The sequence below is a fragment of the Colletotrichum karsti genome, assembly GCF_011947395.1.
Source record: "Colletotrichum karsti strain CkLH20 chromosome Unknown Scaffold19, whole genome shotgun sequence".
Lineage (NCBI taxonomy): Eukaryota > Fungi > Ascomycota > Sordariomycetes > Glomerellales > Glomerellaceae > Colletotrichum > Colletotrichum karsti.
Window position 1 is genome coordinate 835,560 of NW_024065919.1, and position 18,870 is coordinate 854,429.

At 54.2% G+C, this 18,870-nt stretch overlaps 8 protein-coding genes across 8 annotated transcripts; 4 read left to right on the top strand and 4 right to left on the bottom strand.

The window, feature by feature from the left end:
- Nucleotides 1–2,342: 2,342 nt before the first annotated feature.
- Nucleotides 2,343–4,674, top strand: CkaCkLH20_06569 (uncharacterized protein; the record flags this gene model as incomplete). The annotated part of the gene is made up of 2 exons (XM_038889286.1): nt 2,343–2,607; nt 2,669–4,674. The coding sequence occupies 2 exons, from the start codon at nt 2,343–2,345 to the stop codon at nt 4,672–4,674; spliced, it is 2,271 nt and encodes a 756-aa protein (XP_038745584.1).
- Nucleotides 4,675–4,765: 91 nt separating this feature from the next.
- Nucleotides 4,766–6,473, bottom strand: CkaCkLH20_06570 (polynucleotide kinase 3 phosphatase; the record flags this gene model as incomplete). Its single annotated transcript, XM_038889287.1, has 7 exons — nt 4,766–4,933; nt 4,986–5,128; nt 5,179–5,240; nt 5,295–5,921; nt 5,974–6,089; nt 6,152–6,327; nt 6,380–6,473. 7 exons carry the CDS (start codon nt 6,471–6,473, stop codon nt 4,766–4,768), a joined length of 1,386 nt encoding a protein of 461 aa, XP_038745585.1.
- Nucleotides 6,474–6,808: 335 nt separating this feature from the next.
- On the top strand, nt 6,809–7,676 carry CkaCkLH20_06571 (RNA polymerase ii mediator complex subunit; the record flags this gene model as incomplete). The annotated part of the gene is made up of 2 exons (XM_038889288.1): nt 6,809–7,251; nt 7,301–7,676. The coding sequence occupies 2 exons, from the start codon at nt 6,809–6,811 to the stop codon at nt 7,674–7,676; spliced, it is 819 nt and encodes a 272-aa protein (XP_038745586.1).
- A 2,850-nt stretch (nt 7,677–10,526) lies between these two features.
- Nucleotides 10,527–11,760, top strand: CkaCkLH20_06572 (uncharacterized protein; the record flags this gene model as incomplete). The annotated part of the gene is made up of 3 exons (XM_038889289.1): nt 10,527–11,074; nt 11,272–11,394; nt 11,451–11,760. 3 exons carry the CDS (start codon nt 10,527–10,529, stop codon nt 11,758–11,760), a joined length of 981 nt encoding a protein of 326 aa, XP_038745587.1.
- A 197-nt stretch (nt 11,761–11,957) lies between these two features.
- CkaCkLH20_06573 (uncharacterized protein) lies at nt 11,958–12,581 on the bottom strand (the record flags this gene model as incomplete). The annotated part of the gene is made up of 1 exon (XM_038889290.1): nt 11,958–12,581. The coding sequence occupies one exon, from the start codon at nt 12,579–12,581 to the stop codon at nt 11,958–11,960; it is 624 nt and encodes a 207-aa protein (XP_038745588.1).
- Nucleotides 12,582–13,435: 854 nt separating this feature from the next.
- Nucleotides 13,436–14,184, bottom strand: CkaCkLH20_06574 (uncharacterized protein; the record flags this gene model as incomplete). Its single annotated transcript, XM_038889291.1, has 3 exons — nt 13,436–13,712; nt 13,761–14,094; nt 14,154–14,184. The coding sequence occupies 3 exons, from the start codon at nt 14,182–14,184 to the stop codon at nt 13,436–13,438; spliced, it is 642 nt and encodes a 213-aa protein (XP_038745589.1).
- Nucleotides 14,185–14,786: 602 nt separating this feature from the next.
- CkaCkLH20_06575 (endo-1, 3-beta-glucanase) lies at nt 14,787–15,887 on the bottom strand (the record flags this gene model as incomplete). Its single annotated transcript, XM_038889292.1, has 1 exon — nt 14,787–15,887. One exon carries the CDS (start codon nt 15,885–15,887, stop codon nt 14,787–14,789), a length of 1,101 nt encoding a protein of 366 aa, XP_038745590.1.
- Nucleotides 15,888–18,115: 2,228 nt separating this feature from the next.
- On the top strand, nt 18,116–18,442 carry CkaCkLH20_06576 (uncharacterized protein; the record flags this gene model as incomplete). Its single annotated transcript, XM_038889293.1, has 1 exon — nt 18,116–18,442. One exon carries the CDS (start codon nt 18,116–18,118, stop codon nt 18,440–18,442), a length of 327 nt encoding a protein of 108 aa, XP_038745591.1.
- Between the last annotated feature and the right edge of the window lie 428 nt (nt 18,443–18,870).

The following is an 18,870-nucleotide window of genomic DNA, read 5'->3' on the forward strand; positions in this document are numbered from 1 at the left end:
TGTGTTCGTCATTTTGGAAGGTTCTACAGACAGGTCGCATTCCCGAGCCCCTCAGTCGGCGATGTCCACCACGTTCATGTATCTCTGTCAAGGTCTACTCAGCAAGGCTGCCAGTTGCAGACACCCATGATGCCGCAGCACAGCCTTCTACCGTCGCTGCAGCCAGGGGGGCAAGACCACTGACGGGCATCAAGCTCCTGGCCATCAGGGGCGCGGGCCTCGACGGCACCCGTGTCCGCGACGGGAGCGGCAGAGGCGGCCATGGCGAAAAGTGTGATTACGGCGGCGATCTTCATTGTGGTCGTTAAGGAAGGGACAGCTGCGGCTCGTTAACTTTGTGGTCGTCTCACTGAGCGATGATTGTTTGCTTGCCTTTGGGATATGTTTATGAGAATATGATGCTGGAGGGTGATGTTGCTTTAGGTTCCTGTGAATGTTCTCTCAGAGCTAGAGATTGTCTGTCTTCTTATACTTTTTCGGGTCTTGTCGAACTCGAGGGGCTGTGGTCTTTTGGTGGCGTAGGATAACGATCCCGATGTTCCGTGAAATGAGTCTAGGAGGGTTGTCGTATGCAGCATCACTACTGGACACTGTGCCTTTACAGTCGTACGTCGGGCTGTATATCCGATGATTCGCAGGTGAGGCAGGTCGTGTGGGTGGCGAGACCTTCGTACCTAGTATGCATGAGACATCCATTGTCGCATATCTTATGCCTAGTATGGCAACATTTCTACGTTGGCTTAGCATTGAACCTTTTCCTTCGAGATTGTCTGAAACATATGCTTGTCTTTATTAGGTGGATATTCCAAATGACGCTGAGATAGACAACCTTCTGTCCAGCGAGCAATGTCTCAATCTAGACGTCGCTGTACCATAACGTATCTCTTCTTATCATATTAGTATCTCGACTAGCCGAATCAACAACAACAAGTTTCCCACGCTCTATGTTGTGTTCTTTTACGATGTCTCTCAAGTGTTGTACAGTTAGTCAAGCAACATTTATATTCGTTGAGTTGAAGAGCGGCTAGCCAACTACAATAGATTATCGCGAAAATATGCTGTTGAGTCCAGGGGCATCTTGCCTCCGTAGAATCCAGCAAAATCAACCTTTATAATTCGCTACAGCCAGATCACAGGCAGAAGATCAATTCTCATACGAGAGCCACGTGAAACCAAGATCTTGGGGCAACTCCAGTCGGGCGGAAGGATTCTCGCTTTCTGAGCGGGGTACGCAAGCGAGGAAGGCAGTTCCTGTTCTCTTTCCTCATTCAGAACAGCGGAACTATAGACAGCTGAGACCAAAAAGGGCAGTATGTTAAGCGTATTGTCGAAAGTCGTATGATCTTGCATGTGGCCCTTCAAGTAGTCAAGAGTACAAGTTAGGCTCTAGTATGTACGAAGGAGGGGACGGGAAGATCTGCGTCTATGCCGGTGATGCCGTTCCGTCGGCACGAAGCGAGCGCTGACCCGTCTGTGCCACAGCACCGCGGAACACAAGAGGCGTTGTTTTAGTCCGTAACTGGAATAATTTCCTGTTATGTGACGACTCGCGGTTGTCTTCTGCGCCATCGTAGAATTAGGTAAAGATACTCTTTGGATATATGTATGAGGGAGATTTCTCAACTGGATTTTCTTCTGTCTTATATGTAATGCTACATTATATCCATCATTGTCAAAGAAAATTGTGCTGGCAAGTGTGTCACGGAAAGCAACCAGTCAGTTATGATTTATCTGCAAGGGCAGAAAAGTCGAGATTATATACTTAGTGTAAGCTCTTAAGAAAGCCCAATATTTGAGAGAATCCTGCTCTCTTATGTGTAAAATATTGCGAATGTGAAGTATTAAACAACAGCTGTCATGGGATAACTCGTCGCGGAGGAGCTCTACTCAGGACCACCATACCACTTCATCCCCGTGGTCGGTCCAGCGCCAAAACCACAATATTGGTCATGAAGAGTAGAAGAAGAATAACCAGGCTCTATAGCATCTATCTCTAACTTCAAGTCTCGACTTTCGGGCGCTGAGATAGGCAGTCTTTCAAAATCAGGCTGAGCCGGTGGAGTAGTATAAGCCAATGAAGAACCTGGCCAACTCCCTCGGAACGAACCCTTGACATGGGAGCGATTCGCTTGTGCCGCCCATCCGCTTACTCTCTTGGCGATGTCGGAGGGAGCTGTAGACTGCAGGCAACCATACAGGGATGAGAAGAGACCAGGCTGAGACCCTGAGACCACAACACTACCTCGACTCTTTGCTTCCATAAACTGTTAGATAACGGCAAATGTCTGGATAATTCGTAGCGAGAGCTTCATGCGGCAGCAGACGACTTCTTCATACTCATCATGTGGCAGCCCCTCGGAGTAGCCAGCGAAGTCGCGAGCTGGCAGCCCGAACCGAAAGAGCGCGGCTCCTGGAGCATCCTCTCTTCGTGCCTCACCACCATCGGTCTCTGCGTCTGGACGGCCTTGCATCTCAACATTCCGGAGCACGGTCGCAAGCCCGCAGTTCCCTGGCGCAAGATCCTGTGGGCTATCCTGGGCCTATTCGCGCCCGAGTTTGCAAGTCTGAATACTCTCAATTTTCTCTGGATTGTACTTGCTAATCTCTGTCTCGCGGCAGATATGCTTCATAGCCTTGGAACAATGGCGAGAATGCAAACGGCTATCAGCCGGTATGGAGAAGCACCTGGCAGATCTCAGTCCTCCGCTTGTTAAGAAGAGAAGGTGGTGGAAGCGCCTATGGTCTTTCCCCAAATCAAAGGGGGCGTCTGGAGACGATGTCGATGACGGATCAGGGTCTCCTGGCGAGAAAGAGCCCAGCCTGACCGCGCCAGATCGCTCACCAGACTGTCCATCCGAAGAGCAAGACGACGACCACCGGCGGAAGCACCGCTGGACATCGACCCACAGCTTCTACGCCATCATGGGAGGTTTCGTGATCGACAACGGCGGAAACCAGAGCGTCTGTCCACTGCCCCAAGGCAGACAACGACTGACCTTACTCCCGCGCGCCCTCCTCTTCCTAGCAGAGCACGAACCCGATCTGATACCCGACATCCCAGAGAGCTCCATCCGGGACAAGAGCAAGTCGGAGGGCGTGGCCAAGCTCATCGCATACTGGCAGGCCGTGTGGTACGTCGCGCAGTTCGCCTCGAGGCTCGGAGAGGGGTGGAACGTCACGATGCTGGAGCTCAACACCTTGCTCCACGTGGTCTACGCCCTCTTGGTGTACTTCGTCTTCTGGATACACAAGCCGCTGGACGTCACGGAGCCGACGGTTATCGTGGTGGACGGCGAGCGTCAGGCTCAAGTGTTTGCTGCGCTGAGCCTGGTCAGCGAATGCGGGAAGGCTCCGCTGCAGCCCTGGTGGGTGGATTGGGCTGAGAACGATGACGTGGGCCGCTCGACTGATGACAGAGTATTGTCGGCTTTGGCTTTGTTCAAAGCGCATGGGCTTCACTCTGGAGAGGTAGACTTGGATGAGCTTGAGGAGCCAGCTCTTCAAGCAGCTATGGCGAGGTCTTCACAGTCAGAAGAGGAGCCTCCAGAAAGCTTCCACGACCGCACTGCGAAAGCTATCATCGCCGCTATCACCACTGGGAGTCCACCTCCTGATTTGGATGTTGCTGAAATCCCGCAGAAGAATAAGGTACAATATCGCAGATTGAAAGGCATGCTGGATCCTGCGCCTATTCCGCAGATGTTGGCGACGATCTGGTCAAGATTAGGGGTCGATTTTGAGAGAGTGTGGACGTATGGGGGGCTCTCTGAACTATGGAGCGACACAGCGGGGAGGTCGGATGGATTACAATCTGGCATTGGTGACGCCGATGTGCAGCTCGAGGAGACAGCAGTCATCATCCCGCGCGAGGACATCCACCGGTTCCATCTAGGCCTCCGCGGCATGGAGAAATACCCCTCGCTAGCCAGCCGCGTTTCCTCTCTGTCCAACATGCTCGCGCCCAAGGCTCCTGATCTTTCGACCGAGTTACTCGTCCAGATGTCGACGAGCATGCGAGAGGTAGAGCCGTTCTCGTCGACCCCAATCTTTTCCACCATTCATTTCACACATGGCGAATCTGCCACCACTAACCAAGACAACGCACCGAGCGCGTCTTCAGCCCCCGCGTACATGACTCCATCACAGGCCGCGCGGATCTTGCTGGCTTCTCCTTGGATCTCGCTGTGCGGATTCTTCATCACGAGCTCCCTCTACGGCGGGGTGCATCTGATACTAGGTTGGAATGGACCAATGCACACGCATGCCGAGGTGATGCTGTGGCGGCTTGCCAGTATCATGATCACGGTGCCGTGGTCGTACATGGTTATCGGTTTGCCGTACTTTGCCGTCATCCTCACAACGTGTCTCCTCATCGTTGTCGCAGTCGGTCTGATGTACGCGCCGACGTTTGCGGTATGCTGGACAATGACGCAGATCAAGGGAACGGAGCGGCGGGCGCTTTTGTCACCCGGGATACGCCATTTCGTTGTTACAATCTGCGCGGCAGCTTGCTCGATTTTCTTCGCGTTCCCGTTCGTGATGGTTGTGACTGTTGTCGCTGCCTATCTCCTCGCCAGGGTGTACATCGTCGTGGAGTGTTTCCTCAGCTTGCCTTATGCTCCGGAGTCGGCTTTCCATCTGCCGAATTGGAGTTCATACACGTTCCATCTATGATCGTTACAGGCTAGAGCAGAAGTCAATTGGGCGTCAGGACGGTACATAGCCTCCCAACTGAGTACTTCTAGATATGAAGCAACGAAGCCGGTCAAAGCCAATACTTGGCCCACACGCCATGCTCTTCCTTGGTGCCGCTGAAAGCAAACTCGACCTCGGTGATGTCGTGGAATCCTTCTTTGATCTTTGGCTCTTTGAATCGCGACTTGAATCCATTGAAAGCCATCTTAGGTAGGGCCACTCTGGATTCGGGATTAAGCTGATGTGGGGTGAGCTTTGTCCTGGAGTTATGCTGGGCCAGGAAGACTTACAGATGCATTCATGGCGCGAACTGCGTCGTTATGTTCGCATACAATCAGAGGCGTCTTCAGCCAGACGCATCTGATTGGCACCTCTTGCTTTTCAGCCAGCTTAATCCAAACAGCTCTGGTATCGGGGTCGGCATTGGTGTTGTCTAGAGGTTGTCAGCAAAGCAATACTTGCGCGCGAGCATCTGTTACTAACCGATCGCCACGGATTGGCCAGCGCTCAGTAGTTCCTTCGCTGCCTGGACACATTTGTCTCGACTGGTAACAGTTAGTCAATAAAGCTCTGATATGCCAGCTAGGAGTTTGACTAACGTCTTCAAGGTGTCTTGGTTTATCCTTTCATATCCCAGAGGCTTCAGGTGTTTCCAGAAGAAAGTACTCTTGCCCGAACCCGGTGGTCCGCAGCAGATGACAATGTCCTGCTTGTTCTTCTTTTCGAACAGAACATCTGTCGACGAGTCCTTCGATTCTTCGGGATAGGGATAGTGGACCACGTCAAATTCTCGAACAAAGTCTCGCGGTTGTTCGCCCAAAAAGAACTCCTCTGGTGTCTTGTAGTCGATGCCAATGTTGTGGGCCAGGTTTCGGTCGGAACAGCTGAAATCCTTCGCCGTCCCTGCGGTGTTCTTGCCTGCAGACTTGACAGTTGCTGTCCGGCCTCCTGCATCTCCGACGAAGACGCTATGTTGCAGGTCTACGTCGCCGACTAGGTCATAGTCCTCGCAAAGTTCTTTCCACATCCCTGGGCGAGGTTTCCTGTAGATGTCCTTTTCGGTCGCGGCATATACGGTTGTCGGGATGTTAAGCTGTGTCAAGACCGCATTGACCTTTTGCTTGAATGCAGATACGCGGTCTTTGGTCAGATTCTTTGGTCCTTTGGATTTGGGCTCTGGGTGCAACACGAGTCCTGCCTGATTCGACAAAATCACGACTCGGTACCTGAACAATGTCAGCCATTGAGTCTGCAACATGGAGCGCAATGCAACCGTACCCTTCGTTATTGTACAGCTCCCTCAGCCGTCCGGGGACAGAGGTATGCCACCACTTCCAGTCTGTGCCGTCGTCTGCGTGCTTCTTCCCGGAGGCTGTCGTGATCAAGGTGGAGTCCTGGGTCGCAGCCGTCAATAACGTTATGATATAACAACCAAAACAGTTCACGTCTGCCATACCAGGTCGAACGCGGCGACTTTGATACGCTTTTCCGATTCGGAAGGGGCGCTCTCCGGTTTGTAACGGCCGACTAGAAGCGTCGCTGGGGTATCCTCATTCGGCGAGCGTTCCGTCCATGTTGTGCGGTCCTTGGGCTTCTGGGAGGCCGGCTTGAAGAAGTTCGCAAGTGCGTTTTCTTGGGAGGTGGTCAGCATGAATCGGTGCAAGCATTCAGAGGTATGGCTTACTGGTAGTGCCGCTCTGAACTTTCCGTTTGAGCGGCGGAGGGGAGATTGAATCTCTTTGCTTGCGCTTGGTGGCTGAAGAGTTCGACGACGACATCCTCAGGGTTGTATGTATCGATCGGCGTCCGATTAAGAGAGTCGATGGCAAGTTTGTGACGAGAACGAGCGACAATCGCATGTCGATGTCGGGAGCTTTGGGAACGCTGCGACCTTTGGTGGGGCAGCAGCTCTGAGAAGCACCGCGACGGACGGCGCGTCTCGAGGAGACGCAGTGACGTACCTTTTCAGGCACAGGCCTCATATGCACGTGACCTCGCAAAGTGGGTCTAGATTCCCCGCGATTTTGCCGGATCCTCGATTCATCTCACCGAAGTTCACCATTTTGAGCTCCTTCCTTGTGCGGTTGGGGCAACTCAACTCACCAGTGTCGCCATGTACGAGCTTTTCCTAACGACGCTCGTCGACGACGATGACATTCAAGCGGCTTGCTCCGTCCTGGGCGGCCTCTGTGCCATGCCCGCGTGGCAGAGTCTCAATCGTGTTCTCTACTTCAAGGGCCCTGCTAAGCCCGGCGGCATCTCGAACCAGAACTCGATCGTGAAGACTCCGAGGAAAGACGTCCAAATGTTGTGGAAGGACCTGCATCAACAACTCAGTCGCCAGTCCTACATTCTCCAGGCCCGCTACGAGGTGTTCAAGGACAAGGACTTCGGCCCGACCTCCCCAGAGACCGACTTCAACACTCGCCCCGGCATCCTCCGTTGGACTGACTTCCCCGATCCCCCTCAAGGCCGGTCTTCGGTCACGCAACGGAAGAAGAACGAAATCTGGGACCAGCGGAACCTGCTTTCTGTGATGAAGGACAACAACTATCAGTGCGTGTCCTTCTCTTACCGGCCGTGTCTTTTACTGATGATGGCGCAGGTTCAAGAGCGAGGCTATCGAGGAGACGTATCAGTTCTTCAGGGATGAAGTCGAGTTCTGTCTTTCCAGACACTACATCCTCCAGATGAACGGAGAAGGCGCCCCCCTCACTCACCTCGCGCCATGGGAGACGTTCTCTCCGGCTGATCCTGGCCGCCGCTGGATGTTCCTCATCAAGGTCCACGTTCACCAGGACAACAAGCCCGACGAGATCCTTAAGGCACACGAGCATTTGGCTACCATCCGACGCGAGCTTGAGGGCGTCTTCGAGTTCAAGATGTTCGACAGGCGTATCCATGACACCCGAGTTGCAGTCGAGATGCGCAACGCCCCGGCCCCATTGCCTCAAGTCATGACCGTCACCGACCAGCGATAAGCCAAGCTCGGGAACGTAGATTCATTTCAGGGTTATCAGCGCTGCGACGTGAGTGCCTGGATGGGATCTGGGCAATCCGCAACGCGCCGTTATGAAATTTGCTGAGGCATCATCGTGGACGATCCTTTTCTTTCCTCGACATGCTATCAAGCCGCACACTTTCGAATATTAGGCGGCACCATGACATGCAGAGACGATTCTTTCACCGAGGATGATGCCTTCACCAAAACAGTTGATTAGAGGGACGACTGCCCTGAAACGCACAGAGGTCAAGCTTCCCCGTGTGCGTTCATTGGAGCACGAAGCTCCACGGTTGTGCGTTGGCAAACATCTCACCACGATCATAAATTACAAGCCAAGCTTTTCGATCGAGAGTTCCCGTCAGCAGGGACAGGGAGAATTCAATGGCAAAGCCGACAGACGAGGCGAAGCTGGACGAAGAAATTTGGCATGAGGCAAGAAGTTGGATGTGGATAACGGATAGTGGGCGAAGAAGCCTTTATCAACGACAGGAGACGAGCCCGCCGGTTCCAGAAGTTTTCTCGCGCCAAGTGGGCCAGCGTGTCTCGTCCAGAAGAGCTTAGAATTACAAGCTAAACTACTGGCATCAAGCTTATTTGTTCGCTGTGTGTTCCGCCATGGTTCTTTCGGATTATCGTGCCGACACTCCCAAATAAGAGTGCAGGTTCTTAACGCATACCAAGACCTCGGGTTCATGGTCATGAGTGGAAGTCCAAATCGACACTATTGCCTTCCAATAACAAGGGGAAATATTGGGAAGCAGGGCTAGTTTCCCAATCCCATCGATGGGATCACTTCCACCTGGACCCTCAACTGAACCTCGCAGCGCCAACCCATCCAATCTCCGTCTTTGATCTCCGCTCCCTTGCCTGGGAAATCGCTTCAGGACTGCAGGCCGGCGGCAGAGGAAGTCCCTTCAGAGAGTCAACATCTGCTGATGACGTACGTATGTGCGGCCAGTCGCTGTTCCCGCGCGCGCGTGCATAGGCATAATAATTGGTCTTATTCCTTTTTCACTGCGGCATCAACCGCCCAACGTCTTGGTGTTCATCTTGAGCCGTCCCTCGCTGCGTCCATGATCCATGCGCAGGCGCGGAATGGATGTGAGTCGGGTTTCAAAGTGATTAACCGCGCAGCGGTCAGAAATGCACCAACAGCAGTCTCGTGGCAATCGTGGATAAACGAAAGAGAGAGAAAAAATTAGTCGCCCAAGATCTAGGCTCGTTTCACCCGGAAATGATGCTTCCCACTCTCCACATATCTTGAGAAGAGCCGAGGCGTCCCTCAGCAACTCCCACCGTTCGACAACTGACGAACATTCGCGAGATGTTCGGACGAGAAAAGCTGCAAGCAGCAAGAATAGGTCAAGTTGCCCGAGGGCTACCCCTCAATGCGGTCAGTCGCCGCTTCAATTGGGAAGAGAAGCCACAACACTGAACAGGCATAATGAGTCAAGCAGTGGCTGCGAATCGATCCTCGTTGGCCTCGACAGTCTTCGACCTCCTTTACTCGTAACGCACGTGTACCCCAGCGGCTCCGGCTTGCACTGGTTGACTGGTGATTCCCAGATTCCCAGCAAGGGGCCCTGAATTGGGCCACTTTGGGTGACACAATTCATCGAGCGCTGGACTCTGCGCATCCCTGTCGTCAGGGACGATCACTGGGCGGACGGAGCCAATCGGAATCATTCAAGCTCTTGGATGTCGACCGAAAACTGTTAGTCGGTGGAGAACCTCAGAAGACGCAAAGTTCGACGGGAAGATCTCTGGAGATGGGTTCTAAGGTTTGCGCTTCTGGACGACAGCCAAGGAAAATACATTGTCTGCCAACTATCAGCTTAACTTAAGCTTCGAGTTCCGCCCAACATACAAATCAAACATCAAGCTCTTCAGTCTCGCTTTCGCCTTCAGTCGCCTCTAACATCACCTTTTTGCTGACCTTATCTATCAGACTCAGTAGCGCCAGGGGTACATGCGGTTTGTGTTTCAGGTTCGGACGAGCAACCCGTGATGCGAGCCGGGGTCAACGTTGGTGGTTGGCTCGGTTGAGCAAACCACCAGGTGGCCCGTCAAGGGGTTAAATTAAGCTTGGGGCTTTGGGGATCAAGTTCGGACGGCGCAGTCCCAGGAAAAATCGAGGGCAGCCACAGAAGGCGAAAGGACCGCAGGCCAACGACTCCAACGGCCAACCCAAAATGGGCGCGTCACCCGGTCTGCCGAGCTGCAAGGCACACATCCCGCAATATAGACATAACAACGGCATCCCCACAACGTCGACCCCTTTCGAGATTATTGCTCCAATGGCGGTTCCCGCCGCGGGGCCAGGATGCGGCCAGGCTGTTTTGAAAGGCGGCAGGATCGAGAGTCTTCACTCTCGAGGAGCAACCCGTCTGTCCCAACCCTTGTGTCTGCTCACTGAGATTAACGCCCATGTCGAGATCCCTGGATGGTAACTGGGTATATTCGAACCGATGAGGCGGCGTCGTGGGTACTGGGACGGGATTGCGTCTGCCCCTTTCCACAGTTTAGGCTTGGCATCTCTGAAGTGGCATGGCCTATCCGAAGGTGGGGTGATGGTCGACGAGGGAAACAAGTGTAGTCGTTGAAGGCTGAAGCGTACATATATGGACTGAAGTCTGCCTGTCTCGTCACTCGACTATCTTTCTTCTCCAACAGAACAGTCGCTTCATCTGTCCACTCATTACTTTCAGTCATTCTCTACAGCTCGACGCCGGCGTCACTTCACTCATTTTCACCTTTGTGTGCACATTACTTCTAACGCCCGGAAATCCAAACCGTCCTTCTTTTTTCACCACCGACAACCGTCAAGATGAAGACCATCGCCGCCCTCGCCCTCACCGCCTCCATGGCCAACATGGTCGCCGGCCACGCCATCTTCCAGCAACTCTGGGTCAACGGCGAGGACAAGGAGTCGACCTGCGTGCGCATGCCGGCCTCCAACTCGCCCGTCCAGGACCCCACCTCCAACGACATGCGCTGCAACGCCGGCGCCGCCGCCGCCCCCTCCACCTGCGGCGTCAAGGCCGGCGACACCATCACCGTCGAGATGCACCAGCACAACACCCGCGCCTGCTCCGAGGAGGCCATCGGCGGCGCCCACCACGGCCCCGTCATGATCTACCTCAGCTCCGTCGCCGACGCCGCCGCCGCCGACGGCTCCTCCGAGTTCTTCAAGGTCTTCGAGTCCGGCTACTTCGCCAACAACAACACCTGGGGCAACGACCTCATCAACGAGGGCTGCGGCAAGCAGAACTTCGTCATCCCCTCCGACATCGCCCCCGGCGACTACCTCCTCCGTGCCGAGACCGTCGCTCTCCACGCTGCCGGCTCCGAGGGTGGTGCCCAGTACTACATGAGGTAAGAGCACTCTCTACATTCATATCGTGGTGGGGCCGGAGTCACCAGGTGCCAACGGCTGTGTCACCAGCCGGCCCCAACCGCCAGCCCCAACCAGCCCACGTATCTTCCTCCTCACATCACAACACAATACTGCAGCATTGTTCATCCACAAACGATCACGAGAAAGAATGAAGAAGCTAACAAAAGGTTCACAGCTGCTACCAGCTGAAGATAGAGTCGAGTGGCACTGCTAAGCCCGCCGGTGTCAGCTTCCCCGGTGCTTACAAGGCCACCGACCCCGGTCTGTTGATCAACATCTACAACACCATCTCCAACTAGTAAGCTTACCACTGCGACATCTGCATTGAAATCACAGTCTAACAAGTCCTCTCAGCGTCATCCCCGGCCCTGCCGTCTACGGCGCTGGCTCCTCCGGCTCCGACTCCGGCTCTGCCCCCGCTTCTTCCGCCGCCGCCTCCGCCCCCGCTGCCACCAGCGCCGCCGCCGCCTCTTCCGCCCCGGCCGCTGCTGCCCCCACCACCCTCGTCACCTCCGCTGCCGCTGCCCCCTCCAGCGCTGCTCCTTCCAGCGCCGCCGCTGCCTCTACCACCTCTGCCGCTGCCGCCGCCCCCACCTCCGGCTCCGGCTCTGGCTGCAAGCGCCGCCGTGCTGCTCGCAAGGCTCGCCGCTCTGCCCAGTACTAAGCGGTGACCGTTTCCGGTCTGCTGCACCTGTATAAAAGGAGATGATAGATGAGACGTGTATCCTTTCCGGTACATATTAGAAGTTCATTGTACATAGTATTCTCGCGTAATTCTGCGATTTACGCCCCCTTCGAGTGGCACAACAAGAGACTTTTCACCTTGTTCAAACAACTTCCAGAGTTCCATCGCTTGAGTGATCATGTTCGTGAAAATATCTGTCTGGTAATGCGTATATCTACATCTCCCATGACATCTGAACCACATGGGTTTCTAGCCAGCTTACACTCGTAGTCGATCAAGGAATGCTTCACCGTATAAGGAACAGCGAGCAACTCCTTGGAAGGGCATCCACTATACGCAATTGTCCGGATGATATTAACTATCGCTTCCAGAATGTCCCTCTCCGTCTTGTGTTTATGCCAAACCTTGGACAAGCCCTGATCAGGGGCAACCACATGGATGGCCAAAGCCCAGAAGGATGCCTCAGAAGTGGATCCAGTTCTTTGGAGAAAGTGCTTACAGATTTCTCGGTACGGTGATGAGTTCGTGAAGGATTTTGTGGCCAGGGTGGCGATACCACCCAAGGTGTCCCTGATCTCATTCATCATCTTCGCCGAGATCATGAATTCAATGCCACGGAAATTCTCAACCTTCTCGATGACCTCATCCAACTTCTGCTTCAGACTGACGAGTTCGGGGTCGTGAGCCTTCTCCTCAAGCTGCTTCTGCTCTGTTGCAACCCTCTTGCCGTGGGAGACATTCTGGGCGTCTCGATCCGATTCATCCGACTCCGACCAGAGGGGCATGCCAGGGTCGTCCATAGGAGGGCTAGGTGTGCCGGATGTCTGAGCCTTAGCCTTCCTGGGAGAGGACGCATCCCTTTGCCCATCTCCAGACGTGACTGTGCCCCTCGTTTTGGATTGGTCAGACTGGTTCTTAGTCTCGGCGACTTTGGACTCGACGGGGGTCGTATCTGCTTCGGCGGCCGCCTTGCTTTTGCGGTATATAACGAATGCGTTGCTTACTCAAAGCTATGAATATCTGGGTTGGACAAGTGGTCACTGGTATTTTGTGAAAGTAGGTGGCGAGAGGAAAAGAAGTTGAGCAGGTTGGTGATTGTGTGGAGAAATAAGACTACATGTGGATGTTTCCAAGGTACCTTAAGTGTAAGGTAAGGTACCTAGGTAGTTTGAGGCAGGAGCGCCCGCCCATGCGTTTACTAAAATTCACCTCAGCTTTTTGAAGGAGCTTTTTGGAAGGAGCCTTTTGGAGCCATCATGAAATCAAGAGTTCAAGAAGAATAAACTTCGTTTTTCTGCTAATTATGGACTCCCTAAAACAATGGAACAGTATCCCCAAAATGCTGCTCTCCCCGTCCGCAGACCCTTCAGGATGCCTTCCGTACTATAGTTACTCAAAGACCGGAGACGACGATGGCTGAGGACGACGATGGCTGGAGACGACGATGACCGGAGACGATGGGAGCCGGAGACGACGAGGGGCGGAGACGATGATGGTCAGAGACCATGGGGGCTGGAGACGACGAGGGGCGGAGACAACAACAAGGCCAAAGACGATGATGGCCAGAGATGATGATGACCGGATAGATGCTAGACCTGCAGAACCTACTGCAGGCCACGCAATAAACCAAACGGAGGCCCGTCCCGGCATCGAGCTACTTCTGGTTGATGTCGGGGAGGGATGAGTTGTCGTCGAAGTCGATGTCGATCTCAGTAAGAGCAGTGGACTGAGATCGGCCCACTCCAGTGCTCTGAGATACCGTTTCTGGCAGACTCGTGCTGGGTCGAATGGCCTCGCGATCCGCTACCGGAGCCTTTTCGGTGTCATGCGCATCGGAGCGCGAACCGGCCGCAACAAGATCAAGTTCGAGCTGTGCATGCATCTCCCTGATGTTCTCGTCTTGGAGATCTTTCATCGTCTTTCCCGAAGCGCTGGCGACGGTCAGTCCATAGTTCTCATGTCGGATGGTGACAACCTACATCAGTTTCTCAATGTTCCTCAAGATGGCGGCCTTGTCGGCACGTCCCTGCTCCAAAGAGATCTTCGCATCATTCAGCATGCGCTCGATGGTGGCCCGCTGCTTGGGCGACATCTCGATGGTCTCGTTGAGGACAGATTGATAAAGACGAACAGCCTCGTTGCCGTGATGAATGTAGTCAATGGGAGACATGGAGAGCAGCAGATGCATGCCGGCCTGGTGGAAATCGCTCAGTCTGGGCTCCATCAAAAGCTCTGCGGCCATCTGCTCGGCATCATCGTGATCGCCTCGACCGTAGGTATCCCAAATCGTCTTGAACTGCCACTCGAGCATTGCTGGATAGCATGTCAGTAGAAGTTTCGGACCATTCATGGTCCATGGAAAGCATACGTACCGCTCACGTTGTCTAGCTCAGTGGCGGCCATCTTATCTGGGAATGACAGTCAAAGTAAAGCGTCGTTCAATGGCTTTTGCAATAGAGTGGCTGCTGCGATGAGTACGCAAATGTCGGCGAAGAGAATGGGGAGGGGGCCGTCGTATCTCCTTTTGAACGATGGCTTTTGCGAATAGAGTAGATGTCGGCGATGGAGAACTTTTGTGAGGTGAGGTGTAGATGGGAAATCAATGAAGGACGACCAGTGGCTTTCTGTGCGGTGAATGTGGATATGGTACCTACAAAGGCAATAACCACCTACCTTACGTTACCTTACCTTGCCAAAGGAATTCCTAGAATTAAACACACGGGCCACTTAACTTCAAAATGTCTAGAAAAGAAAAGAAAAGAAAAGGATAACGCCGTGATGGGTCCTTTCGAATTTAGCCAACTGGTTAGTGTGTCTGAGTGCTTCATATATTCGAGTTTAATATATAACAATGCTAAAGAACAAAACTAACGCCATGCAGGTCGACCATTGCTCGCTCAACGTTCATATGTACAAGTCCAAAGTATAGTACTAAATCCAGCACCCGAGTCTCAAAGAGGTGATGGAAGAACTGAAGATATGTTGTCGAAGATGCCAAAATTGGCTCAAGTGCTGTAAACCGCCACGTACTTGACCTCCATCCTGGACTTCTCGCCGCCGACGGACTGCGCGTTGGGTGTCTTGGTACCGGCCTTCGCATCGGGGAACTCGCCGCCGATGGCGACGTTGAGCAGGATCATCTTGCTGGTGCGGGCGAGGTTGCTCCAGTACGTCTCGTCGCCGATCTGCTGGCCGGTGATGGTCTGCGTGGGCTTGTCGTTGACGTACCAGACGAGCTTCTCCTGCTGGAACCCGCCGCCGCCGGCGGAGCGGTCGACCTCGCACGCGACCTTGACGAACTCCCCGCGGGGGAACTCGGCGCTGGTGCCCAGGCCCGTCTTCTCGTTGCACGGCCCGCCGTCGATGACGCCGCAGTGGGCCGTCTGGAAGACGGTGCCGACGCCGTTGGACACCTCGAGCATGTCGATCTCGCCGACGCTGGGCCACGAGGTCACGTTGGTCCGGAAGGCGGAGCCCATGGACCAGAAGGCGGGCCAGATGCCGGCCTGCGTGGACGGGTCTGACGCCGGGATCATGATGCTGGCCTCCATGCGCAGCTTGCCGCCCTCGGGGCACTTGAAGTCCTGCGCGGCGTTGGTCTCGATGCGCGACGAGGTCCAGGACTCGCCGTTCTTGATCGGGGTGATGGCCAGCGTGCCGCTCGACGTGATGCCGATGTTTTTGGTGTCCTTCGTGTAGGTCTGGATCTCCTGCGTGCCCCAGTTCGCGGCGCCGCCGGGGTAGCTCGTGCCGACGTCGAAGGTCCACTTTGAGGAATCGGGGAGGGCGCCGGCCTGTTGCTTGGAGAAGTCATCTTGGAAGACGATCTTTTTGTAGCCGGACGGGAGCGTGGGTCCGCCGCCGGTGCTGTTTCCCTTGCTTGGTGTACCACTTGCGGCCGGCTGGAGGGGGTTCGTTACGGGATCCGTGGTGCCGGAGTGTTGAGGGAGCGAAGGGACGGCGCCGGAGGGGGCGAAGCCGGGCTTGGAGCCCTTTGGAAAACCGGAGTGGTCACCCTTTTTAGGGTAGGGTGCCGGTGAGGCGATGCCGGCGCCGATAAGAAGGGCAAGAACGGACAAAACCTGTTTCGTCGACATGTTTCTCATCTTCGTCAAGAAGTTTCTTCGTCAAGAAGGAGAGGCGAGTGCTGTAAAAAGGAAGAAGAGAAAGGAGATGATGCGCTGGCGCTTGATGTCTTGAGTTCGGATGATGATCTAGATTCTTTCCCAATCGACTGGATTTCTCAAAGATCTTATATCATGGCGTAAGGCTGGATCTCTGCTATGCCAACTCATCTCCGTTATACCCCTCGCTTAGTAGGTTCCAGTCGTCAATCTCTATCTCTACCTCTATTCTGGGGAACTTACCTCTATTCTGTGGAAGTCTAAGTGAGCGAACTCCACGAGTGGGTTCTCGACATGGAAGCCGCTATTTTCAGCATCCAATTGTACCACGTTCATAAGGGTTCTCCTATCTTAGGTGCCACTGCTAAGCTTAAGTCGCTTACCAAGTAGATGGCCTTTCCAAACTGTCATCCCATTCTCTGCGCTCAAGCTGAACGCGGAGTGGGTCCCGGCGCACTTGACGTGAACTATTCCCGGCCCTCCGGCACCTCGGCCGGCATCACCAAAAAAACACCAACCCCTGATTCGGGCGAAAGAGGTCGGCCCACTGAGGTCTCGGCCTCGCCTATCGACTTTCGAATTGTTTATTACCACTGACTCGGCAATATCGCTGCTCTCCCGCTGTCGTTCATGCGCAAGCGACCAGACCCCGGATCGGCTAGAGAACATGGAACTTATCAGACGGTCTTAAGAGGTGCATTCCCCACAGCCACGCCATTAAGCTCAAACGGGGTCACATCTATTTCTAACCCACGACTCCCAGACGTCCGAATCTACCTCTCACAGGCACCGCAGGCCCAAAAATGGGTGTTTCCTACCTCTTTGGGCCACCTTTCTGGTCTCGTGCCTGAATTGGCATCCCGCGCGCCAAGGTGACACACCAGGATGTGATCGGACGCTCTTGACCTCGCACACCACGATCGACCTTTTCAAGCACGCGGTGGCCTGGTCGGGGAAGCGTGGTTCGTCGTCGGCGCTTTTGCCTGTTTCTACAAAATCTCCGCGAGACTTTGGCCAGGGATGTCGGGGTCGCTTGCGGATTCACTCAGGGTCTCGACTCGGTGATTGTTGCTGACGAACAATATACTCAAGACAGGACCAGAATTCGACGTCATGCGATTCCGATCACTCTAACCAGTTTCCTCTCGCCTTGCTGTGACTATTTTGTATTTATGGTGTTTTCCCCCCTTCTCCTCGTTTTACACAAAGTTGATTGCTTGAAGCTTGGCGAGGTCGGCAGTCGAATCGTTTCAATGCTATTTTGGCTACCGTGCCGGAAGCCAAGTTTGAGTGTTTTTGCTGAGTCATAGCCTGCGATGGAGAGAAACGGCTTCAGTGGATGGCGTCTGCGATGTAGGAGATTGGGTTGATGTTCACGTGTTCGAACCCTCTCGCGTCGATTGAGCCAAAGTCTCATGCATGACTCGATACAGTCTAGGGGAGCTCATGAGTCTTGAGATCCAGCTGAAGCCGTCTTGGTTACATCGCTGCACTCATCGTTCTCATTGCTCTTGTAGTCGTTCTCGTCCTCATTGAGTTCTGTTAAAATAACTATCTTCCTCGTTGTATTCGTCGTTTTCATCGCCGTTCTCATTATCACTATTATGGTTGCTGTTTTCCTTTTGCCCTGCCTGCGTCGTCGAAGATCTTCCCAGCTCGCCTCGGAACGCTTCCCAAGGCACGCGGCACAGGACCAGCTTTCTCGAGCATCAACATGGCACCGGCATATCAATGTAAGAATATCGAAATAGTCAGGCATGCCACAGTGCGTTGTATTCGCCAGACCATATATTGAATCAGTCGCGAACGATGGAAGCCCAAGCTCTTGAAGATCAGTTTGGTATTAACTTGGATAGCTGAAATAGGGTTGAGCAGCGCTGGTACCAGTCTGCAATGGTGATTTAACTGGCGACTGACGAAGGCTTGGTTATGTGGTCGACACACACACCCGGCTGTCTTCAACGCGGAAGAGGAAGAACAGATCAGCGGCCATCATATCGGAGACAACTACCAGTGCAATTGACAACCTACTAATCGAAAAAAGATCCAATATCAGTGTTCGATCCAAGGTTACCACGCTGGGTACCCGGCGGTCTCTCATCAGGGTGTTTATGACGCGACAAGACTTCCGTTAGAACCAGCGACACGACTTACATTTTCCCACAGCTATCATCTCCTCGCGAGAACAGTTCCACCCACGCTCACCCGCAATGACATTGCTAACCTACATCACCGCCAGCCTTGTCGCCGGCTCCATCGCCGGCTTCTTCATCGACGACTGGAAGATCAACTTCTCGAGCATGCTGAGGGAGAAGAAGAACGAAGAACTTCTGAAGAAGCGCGAACGTACGAAGGAGCTGCTAGACGTCGAGTTCCGAGTCTACACCCGCAGGCTTGGGGTTGCGAAGATTCCTTGCCCGACACTCGTGGCAACTTCACCCTCTGGGGACCGACGTTCCTATGTCGGCATCAAGCCGACAGCCGATTCTTCGGTCGTAGATGACGACGACAACTCGCGAGCTACAATCGTGGACTGACACACCTCCGCGTGTTCCTATGGATACTCATAGTTGAGGGGCCGCGATGTCAGTCGTCTGGGAGGTCGAGCACCGGCGCCCGGTGTGATGAAGGCGCTCGCAGGCTGTATGGACAGGGGGGTGATCGCTCGGTGAACGACTGACGCCGCGCCTATTGGAGGCTTCGATGTGACGCGGCATCTTTCGAACGACTTGCCCATATGACGGTGATGGTTGACATGAGGTTCGGATCCAGGGACAGATAGATGCGGCACAGTCACCTTGAACAGGGGTTCATGCACGTACATAGGCATCCGACCATACTAGCGCCAGCGTGAAAACATCTCGAACCAACACACCTCCTCCATCCTCATCTTCACGGCCTCGGGGGGGGGGGGGGGGGGGGGGGGGGGGGGGGGGGGGGGGGGGGGGGGGGGGGGGGGGGGGGG